The 10,000-nt window shown below is 38.9% G+C and overlaps 1 protein-coding gene across 7 annotated transcripts in view; it reads left to right on the top strand.

The window, feature by feature from the left end:
- Marf1 (meiosis regulator and mRNA stability factor 1-like protein) overlaps nt 1-10,000 on the top strand; it is a 26,332-nt gene that overhangs the window by 8,910 nt on the left and 7,422 nt on the right. The window contains exons 8-23 of one of the 7 annotated variants that reach the window (XM_043008091.2): nt 1,426-1,526; nt 1,669-1,900; nt 2,202-2,389; nt 2,488-2,572; nt 3,289-3,427; nt 3,832-3,954; nt 4,069-4,244; nt 4,349-5,621; nt 5,745-5,978; nt 6,086-6,289; nt 6,698-6,848; nt 6,978-7,140; nt 7,237-7,364; nt 7,639-7,715; nt 7,873-7,977; nt 8,108-8,248. In XM_043008091.2, coding sequence (XP_042864025.2) covers nt 1,426-1,526; nt 1,669-1,900; nt 2,202-2,389; nt 2,488-2,572; nt 3,289-3,427; nt 3,832-3,954; nt 4,069-4,244; nt 4,349-5,621; nt 5,745-5,978; nt 6,086-6,289; nt 6,698-6,848; nt 6,978-7,140; nt 7,237-7,364; nt 7,639-7,715; nt 7,873-7,977; nt 8,108-8,248 — 3,520 coding nt within the window. Of the gene's footprint in view, nt 1-1,425; nt 1,527-1,668; nt 1,901-2,201; nt 2,390-2,487; nt 2,573-3,288; nt 3,428-3,831; nt 3,955-4,068; nt 4,245-4,348; nt 5,622-5,744; nt 5,979-6,085; nt 6,290-6,697; nt 6,849-6,977; nt 7,141-7,233; nt 7,365-7,635; nt 7,716-7,872; nt 7,978-8,107; nt 8,249-10,000 lie in introns of all 7 variants that reach the window. The other 6 variants (XM_043008089.2, XM_043008090.2, XM_043008087.2 and 3 more) reach the window with 6 other exon arrangements.

Raw genomic sequence — 10,000 nt, 5'->3', positions numbered from 1 at the left:
CATGACCGCCGGGATGCAATTTCCGATTTCGGTGTGCTCTGCTATATTAATACCCTCAAGTCGTATTTTACGTGCGTTATATATAGTATATTCGCATCTCATTAAATCTATCATTTATGTATTCCATATCTTTCAAAATCGCGTATAGTGCAGTAGTTGACGCGATCTGATTGTTAATGTTTGATATTACCTCGTTAAATTATATTCTTCATAGACAAGTCATTTGCTGCATACAGTATCTAGGGAGAATTAGTATTGTTCATACAAATCATCGGATATTCATTCAATGTTTTCCATGTGATTTTTTACATTACTTTGTATGTTGCGTCTTAAATATACAGTATTTTTGTCTTGTACCAGTTGCATGCATGATACACGTCGAGAGAGTGTTGGGGCTGTACGTAACACGTAATTCGTGTCGTCTCATGCCGGTACGTAAGTAAATCATGTGCGGGTGTCTTTTTTAAAATAATTGAATCGACCGCCATGTTAACGATCCGCTAACAACCCTAACAAACGACTTAGGGCTCGTTCGGGCGCTAACAACCATGCGTCGTGCAACCCCGGTGTTTGGAGTTGGCGCGTCGCCCATTGGTGCGCACACGTCGAGGCAAGTGTCGGGGCGGCGCTGTGATTGGCCGAGGCCGCGCACAGTGACCAACCAGCGCTTGAGGAAGGCGTGCACGCGGCGGCAGGCACCAACCTGTCACACTTGCCCGGTCGAGCGGGCAGATAACGTGTACGTGTGTGAGTGTTCGTCCTACTTCGAGGTTGTCAGTGAATCGTGACAACACTTTTAAATTGAAACGTCAGCTATATTGTTGACATGTTAGAAGGATGTTACTACGACTCATGGTGCGTAATGCAGGTATACGCGGTAATGACTGCATTGGTTGTAGCACGACTATTTTAGCTACGGCGTAATTATGGGGAGGGTGTGGGTCTTTGTTGTTTAGCAATTTGCTTGAAATTGCCTTAGAGTATGACCGGCAGACAGTTTGTAGATGAACTGCAACGTCTTGTGATTTTCAGTTGCCTGACTAACTTGCCGCATGCGAGGGATTTGAATGGGCTAGCTCTACCTGTGCATCTTTCGATTCGGTAGTTTTGAGCTTTTTGACAGGCATTGCTCTTCTGGAAATCGTCAACATTTTGTTTCGTGTAATTCCTGTATATACATACATCTTTCTGTAGTATGTTATTGAAAAGTTGAAATACATCATTCTCTGTATTTAATTACACAAAGTAATGAATGATTTGCCATTTCCCTTGTTACCAATAATGACGCCATAAGTTTTGAGACAGAAATATTTTGCACTCTACATTTTACACTTGTATATTGATTACAAATCATAGGGCTAGACGAAACCTACCTGTGACATGTGTATTGGCAGAGAATTTCAGGCATACTATTTTTATTTCTAGGGCCAAAAAGAGGCTAGATGGTGAAGACGTTTATGGCAGCAAGATATATTGTACATTTGGTAAGAATTTTGATAAGGAAGGATCACCTAAAGTAGATAGTGGTAAGTAATGCTATTGTGTACAAATGTTTCTCAATGGGAAAAATTGATATGAGTGTCTAGAAATTTTGCAATTAGAAATCTTTATGCCATTTTATTAAGTTATTCCCTAAATTAATTTCTCCTTTGTCCTTCCTGAATACAGTTAAGCACTTTCAGCGTGACAGAGGACAGGAAGCTCTGGATACGTGGAAGCCAGTCAATTCACAGATCTTCCCAAACCCATCCCAGCCAAGCATGGGTGACACTGGCACTGCAAGCCTGTCATGGAGGGTGAGAGACCCTGTCAATGACTCGGCTCTTCAACCCTACACCGCTTTTAAGAGCTATGGCAAGAATCCTGCCATGTCTTTTGCAGATCAGCACTTTGGATCATGGTGAGAAATGTGGATCTTGCTGGATACTTTTCCATTTCCTATTGTAGGATTAACTCTTCATTATATCAAAATATCACCATCCTATTGGCTCTGCTGTCCTATTCTTAGTTTCATTATGTTGAAGTGCAAGTATTATTTTTCATAGGATAGGGACAAATTAAGAAGTTGCCCCTTCATTTCAGATAGAATAGGCTGACAGGGACATTAAGTAATGTGAGAGAGTAATGAACTGTGCATCATTCTAGCTTTTTCTTGATAGATATAAGAGTGAAAGTTAATTAATATTTCAAATCCCTTTCAGCCAACGTGCATTTAGGAACAATAATTGTCGGATTCAGAGTCAGTCAAGTGTGTCTGGTTCCAATTCACATTTTGGTGGCTTGTCAAGAATCGACTGCAATTCCCACAATGAAGGAAACAGTCGTGATATAGTTCAGCCATTATACTTGGATAAGACTCCAGAACAGTTCAAGAAGGGACGATCCCAAAGTAAGTTTGATTGTTCAATACCAGAGATATTTGTAGAATTACTGTTCTCTAATTCTCTAGTTTAATGTTTTGATTTTACATTTTTTTACTATTTTTAGGAATACAGTTTCGGATGAGTTCCCCACCAAGCTTTTCGTTCAACACTCGAACTCCAGATTCCTATACTCTGGATTCCTCACTAAGGTAAGCTTTTCAGTAAGGAGTTATATTCAATATATATGTTCATAATTACATACTTTCTGAATACTACAGGTATTAGAAAGCGTAACATTGACCTGTTGATATTTTTTTATATATATATCTCCATGCTCCTGCAAGTTAGGCACTGATGCCACCTGTGCAGCAGACCAGACATTCAATTTCAGAGCAAAGTAGAGCCACATGACATGTCAAAGCCTTTTGTACTTATAATAAACAACTAGTATCATAAGTGAATAATAATATATTATGAGGCTGCTTTTTCAATATTTTGACCGACTAGAGTTGTGGTTTAGTACATACTGGATTATATTCTTTACATTTAATCTGACAGCCCTATTACTTTTATGGGATGACTTTTTTTGTAAACAATTTTGAAAGAAATCAGCATCCCCAAAGAAAAAAGTTTGGAGGTGAAGGGAAAAAAGTGAAATAATAATAAGAAGAAGAATAAGAATAAGAATAATATGCTGCAATAAATAGTAGATCAAGGTTGCACCTAAACCAGTCCATCTCCATTTCACTCTAGTTTATGATGTCCTTGGCATAGTCAAGCCACTGTGGATTTAAGGCACAGACTTCAAGAGTAGAAGATTGAGCTCCATCAGACATTAGGGGCTAAAGCTAATCAAATAGCTAATTATGGAATTTATAATTTTTTACCCTTTTGAAAAATTAATCTGAGCATTATTAATATTCAGGGCAAGAAGTCCTTCTCCTTTGTTATGGAGTGGTATGAGTCCTGTGAAGCCTGTATGGAGTCCCTCACCTACAGTTGATGCACAAGGGCAGATTCTTTATGGACTAAAAGAACTGTCACTTGGGGAAGGAACAGTCATAGTAAGTCTTTTACTTCAATTGCTTGAATTTTGGATTGGCACTATCTTTGATTTATATCTAAGAGGTTACCTAAAATAGTTGATGTTAAGATCTAACCACATTTATCAAGAAGTTGATTTCTTGGTATTTGGTATTGAATCCACTTGGCCCTTCTTGAGCTCATCATATCATATATGGTGTGCAATAAATCACCCCCCCCCCCCCTCCCTCATAAATCTGAAAGTAAACAAGCAAGGTATCATCTCTTAAATAAATAATAAAAATGTAGCACCCCGACTTCTTGGGTTAACATCCTAATTCCTCTTCAAAAATGTATTATGAATGGGGGGGGGGGGGGGGATGTACATATATGCACACTTGTTTGACTTTTACTAGAAATATTAATAATTTTATATTTTCTTCAGGATACAAGTCTAGCTAGTGTCCAGCAAGTCCCAGTAGAATTGCAAGTGACAAACCTTGATCAAAATATTGATGCCAGGGAGATGAAACGCATCCTTTTCACAATATTTAGAGACCATGTTATGGTAGGTGGCTCTACGGAACTTTGTCTTGTAGGTAAAATACCTATACAAGTGAGATAAAAAACAAAACTCTTGCAACATATTTTAATTCAAAGATTGCCTTTTTTTTATATTCAGGTGTTGCATGTGTCGGTGTTTGTCCAGTCTGATGGCAACTTGGCTGCTACCTTGAGGGTGCCCTCGCAGCAAGATGCTCAGTATGCTATTTCTCAACTTCACCGTAAAAAGATTGGTGCCAAGAGGATTATCATATCCTATGTCAATCAAAATCAGCCATCACCAGAGTTGAAGAGGTATGATACTTGCAATACAAATTAACATTGTATAAATATGAAAGTTGAATATTGAAATTTAAGTAATGCAGTAATGGAAGAATTATTTTAGTTGTATTTTTCAGATCAAAGGTCATAGCTCTACTGCAGGAAGTTCCTGGGAAAAAGCTTCCTCTTTTCAAATTTCGAGAGCTCTATGAGAGACGTTTTCATGAAACGATTGGCGTATCGGAGATGTATAACATGCGGGATATTGTGACTGTATCTGATAATAGTACTGGTAGGATGGTTTCCCTCCATCCTGAGTTCCGACACATGAGCTCCCCAATCTTGACAGAGTCGGCACAAGAGGAAGTAAGTGGTAGCATTTCGTCCAGGTACTGTAAGATGCATAGTACTGGCCCTGATGATTCCATTGGTTGGGCAGAACGTGATCAAAGCTCTAGTCTGCCAAATGTCAATCTGGCATTGCGGACATTGGCTGGGAGCATACACTCTTTGCTTCAGTCCCACTCTGGTTCACTCCCACTGGCTAGCTTGGTAGACTGTTATGAAGCAGAAATTGGCCCAGTTGAAGAAGCAGAGGATGGTGTACCTTTGGAACACTTGGTCTCCTGTTTGCCAGGAGTGTGCATAATGACAGCTACAGGGGGTTTCAAATATGTACAGTGGGTTGAGAATAAAGTAACAGATGAAGCTGAAGAGCTAGCCCGATGCGTGAGTCCTCCACTAGTGGGACAGTTGGCACTCTTTTCAAGGGAATTGGTAGATCTCCTTAAAACCTTCCCCTACTGCCGTTTACCTTTTTCTCGGTTCATACCAGCATACCATCATCATTTTGGCAGACAATGTAGGGTAGCTGATTATGGATTTACCAAACTTGCCGACCTGTTTGAAGCTCTCCCTCATGTTGTACAAGTCTTGGGGGAAGGAAATAAACGCATTTTGACATTGGCTCACAAAGCTCAGGTCAAAAGATTTTCTTCAGATCTTCTTAGAGTCTTAAAAGGCCAGCCAACAAAAGCCATTACACTTGAAGCCTTTCCAGTTGCTTATGAAAAGGCATTGACCAGAACATGGAATGTAATTGATTATGGAGTATGTGATGTTGAAGATCTGCTGACCGAAGTTAGTGAAACTACAGTGATAGTCACCCGATCTGGCACTGAAACTACAATTGCTATTCCAAAGCGAGAACAAACCCCTGAAGAAATAGAGCGGACAAGACAGTTTGCAGCGGAGGTGGTGGAGTTACTCCGGCACTCTCCACAGTGCAAAATGCAGTTCAATCGTTTTATTCCAGCTTATCACCATCATTTTGGAAGACAGTGTAGAGTGGCTGACTATGGGTTTAGTAAGCTCATTGAACTATTTGAAGCCATTCCAGATGTACTTCAGGTAAATTGTTGACCCTGCAATTGTTCATACAATTTTGATATATTTTATTTATGTATAACCATATGAATTAAGTCTAAGTAATTCAATTATAAGCATATATACCAGTAATATTTGGATCTTCAGGTCTATGATGATGAAGATGATGGAGAGAAGCAGCTGCAGTTGGTGGAAAGGGAACGTGTTCGTGTACTGGGAGATCAAGTTGGAGCAGTGGTACGAGGAGCTCCCAGGCAGGCTATCAGGATTTCTGCCTTGACTCAGGTCTTCACACGTTATTATGGGTATTCCCTGAAACCCACTCACTATGGTGCCAACACCTTGGAAGAACTTATAGGAAAGCTAAGAAATCATGTCAAGGTAAGTTTGATATTCAGGATAGATTATGATTACCCTTTTCTTTTTTTTCTTTTTTTTTTAAGATTTTTAAAATGTTCTGGTAACACTTGTATTTCTTATTTTTCTAGCTGGTGGAGACTGGGGACGAACCTGTAGTGGCCCTTGTTGATCGAGGGTATGTACATGAAATCTTGGTACGTGCCCGTAAACTTCTGTGGGAGGACTCGAGCTGCAGCTATCCCCTAGATAAATTTGTACAAACTTACACTGAGCGTTATGGCCATCCCCCCAGCTTGGATGTGATTAAACGGGACTTGGAAGATGTACTAGTGGTAAGTTGATGCCTTTCATTTTGCTTAACCCATTCATGATGGAGTATATTTGCCTACTGGCAATATAGCAAACATGTGAGGCCATGCTGAACCTCTTGGAGTGATTTTCAGCCACCCTACTGTAAGGGGTGGTAAAAAATAAAAAAATAAAAAACGTAATTTTTTTTTTTTCTTTTTCTTGTTTTTTAATAAACGAAAATGTATTTACAATATGTATATACCTGGAAAGTCCATGACGTGATAGAACATTGTCCATCATGTGGGAAGCATTGCAATGACATATTGCACTATTCCATGTGCCATGAATGGGTTGATGCTACTTTATCCTATCTATATTTACATAATTTTTTAAAAGTGTATGAATATTTGTACAAAGAAAAAAATCTTGATGCTTTTCATTGTCTTCAGATTGATGGTGATGGTGAAGGTGAAGGTGAAGAAGCCAAGATTAGCCTGGTGCCCTTACAGATGTTTGCACGAGATCTCTTGACACTTCTTCATGAAGCTGGAGGACGTATGCTACTTTTAAATTTTGATACAGCTTATCTTGACCGTTTTGGTGAGTTCTTGGGCTTTAGGTTCTTGTGTATTGTGAAATTATTATATTCATAATGTGGATGATTGCACCAAGAATAAATCCATATTATTCTGTACGTTAGAATATGAAAAGTGGTTTTCTTTTCAATAGGTGTTGCATGTCGTCCAGCAACCTATGGTTTTCCCAACATAGTGGCCCTTGTTCAAGCCTTGGGAGATCTGGTGGCCGTTAGGGGCCGTGGAACAAAAAGGATACTAGTCTTAAACAGGGATTCTGCTCCTTCCCCTCCTAGTTTCCACATTCCTACATCAAAGTAAGTTGATTGTTTCCTTCTTGAAATGTTCAGCTTGTCATCTTCAGGTTTATTTACTAGATGTTGCATCAACTTGTTACCTCCTTTTCCTAGCAGTTCATCTTTCTATGGAGACAACCCTGAGGGTGCAACTGGTGATGCCAAGCCACCACCTCCCAGTCATCTTCCTCCTCCAAGCAAGGTCACCCCACCTCAGCAGTGTGATTACCAGCGCTATATGCAAGGTTTGCTTTATACTATGTTAATTAAATGCATCAAGTTTAGATAAAACCTCAATAGGGAAGTTTTAAAAAGTTTAGATTGTTCATTGTTTACACCAAAAACATTAGAATACATTATTTTGGCAGACAAATATTTTATCATAGGACAAACTGTTGAAGATACATAATCAGTTTGTATAGGAATTCATATAGACTTTTCTTACTGTAGTATGTATGCTTATTTAATCAGAATGAAAATGTAGGCTAGATTTTGACTGACCTTTTTCTTTTTCAGAAGCTAATTCAAACGGTCACCTCATGATGGGAATGAATGCCCCAACGCCCCATCCCACCTACCAGCCATCATCACCAGTGGTATGTCTTGAAGTTTTGAACATATGGAAATACCAACACTGTATTTAACTAAGTTTGAAGTTCAGGCATGAAGGTTTCTTTTTTACTAGTATTTTAATAGTAATGATGATCATAAACCATTCTGTACATATGGCAATTTTTTTCTCCCACTTCAAAGGTGTATCCTGGCTCTCCTGCACCAACAGGGGGTTCAGTCATGTGGGGACAGATGTGGTCTCCTCAGTACCCAGTTATGCCCCCACTTTCCCCTGCTCACTACATGGTAAGTACATTAACATATTAAAGGGGGAAAAGGGTTTTTTATAAATTTTGTTCGTACTTTGATTTTCCCAACTGAATTACGATGAAAAGGAGAATTGTATGCATGGGATGAAATGCATTTCCATGTTTAGGTGCCAACACTCCCCATGAGCTGGGGAAGTATGCCAGCCTCCCCTGCAGCTCCCCTTGGATCCTCCACTCCCCCAGCCCCATTGCTGGGCACCATGGCACCCCCGATCTCCATACATATGCTCGATGAGCTCTCCAAGCAGGTACAGTCTGCTGAAGTAAAGCAGCCTAATGTTAGGGCATGATGATCTGACCAACTCGGGTCTTGAAAGAAAATTGGGGTTGCCCTGGTGGTGGGACTCGTAGTCCAGCAAAGTTCTGTAGATATTTCCGTCCTGCACGCCAGATCTTGCTGCTAATGTTCTTGGGAGAAAAGTCCTGGTTTTCATTGTACGTACTTGAGTTCTCCTTGAAGATCTTTGAGTTTTGTTCCAGTGTAAGTAGGAGCAGTAATATTACAACCATTTTGCCTGTTACACTACTTTGCCATTATGCACCTGGTTACTTTATATTTTGATATGCTTGTATACTAACCTCTTAACAACAATGACACATTGAGTATTAATTGGTGTAGTTATACATTCCATATTCTTGACATTGGCTGTTAAAAAGTAATACAAGTTTGAATTTAGATCATGTAATTAACCTTCTGAAACAACAATGGCATTATCCCAATCCAACAAGTTGAGGCAAAATGGTCATTGATGCATAAACTGGATTAAACTTCATTGCATTATAGCAGGATGTCTATTGAAGCAAACTGATCAACAATCCCAGAGACAAATTAGTTTAGAAGCTACTTGACAAGATGGAAACTGATACTGTTCTGGGAGGCAACCCATTGATAATATTATAAAGTCCAATTATGGCATTATAAAGGTCAAAGCTCAGCAGTACAATTTTTTTTTTTAGGAGTCTTAAATTTTGCACTTGTGCATTTTCGTTTATAGTTTATAGTTGTGTATAAATTTATGATGTATGGCTTATGCCAATAAAAGGGTGGGGTTAGTAACAATACCCTTCTCTGCATGATGTTATTCATCCCATACACAGGTATGTCAAGGCCTCCTGTAATGGCATCTTGAATTTAGTTGCACTATTTAAGGGCCTAGTCTAGAAACTGGAGAGCCTGTTTTGTTCATGATTGCAGCATTGAAAAGCTGATTAAAAAAGTTTGAAGAGACAGGGTTGTAAATCAACTGATATTTTCATGAGCATCATTTGTAGTATTAAGAGGCATATTCCAGTTTGATGCTTGGTGTAGAGGTTAACCTTGGACCCTCTTTTGAGGCACTAATGATACTAATTGATTCTAAAAGTATAGAAAGTGTCAAACAAATAGCTTGATAGACTTTATCTCCATTTTACCAGTGTGTAGGGGGGTTTTAACCCAATGTAGACAGGGCGCCGAACCAGCTAACTGGCAGACAGGAAGGGTGATTTCTGATGCAGCTGGCACTGACAAAATTAGAGGGATGGGGAAATCTTTTTCTCTGCCCTCCGGTTAGCACAGACTTGCCTAATGAATATTTCCCTTTTTAAATCTATCACAAAACAAGGGTATATGCTAATTTTTGAAAGCTGTAGCTCTGAACTTAGTGCTGTTACAGCCATAATACTTCATAGCTGTAAGTGCGCTTCAACTGTGAGCAGTTCCCGCTGTCATGTCCTGTGCACATTGACCACCCATCTTTTAGGCCTGATAGGAGCTTTCGTGTATGTCATGACACCCATCCACTGTGGATTAATCTTCATTTTTCATTAGATAGATACATACATACATCTATCTATATATGTATGTATATATAAGTATATATATGCATATATATAAATACACATATATATGTACATATATATATATACATAAACATATATATACATATATATATATATACATATATATATATATACATATATATATATATACATATATATATATATACATATATATATAT

This window comes from Penaeus japonicus, unplaced genomic scaffold, assembly GCF_977035675.1.
Source record: "Penaeus japonicus unplaced genomic scaffold, GWHDUDI00000001_assembly GWHDUDI00000009, whole genome shotgun sequence".
NCBI classification, from domain to species: Eukaryota; Metazoa; Arthropoda; class Malacostraca; order Decapoda; family Penaeidae; genus Penaeus; species Penaeus japonicus.
This window is presented reverse-complemented; position numbering and strand designations above follow the sequence as displayed.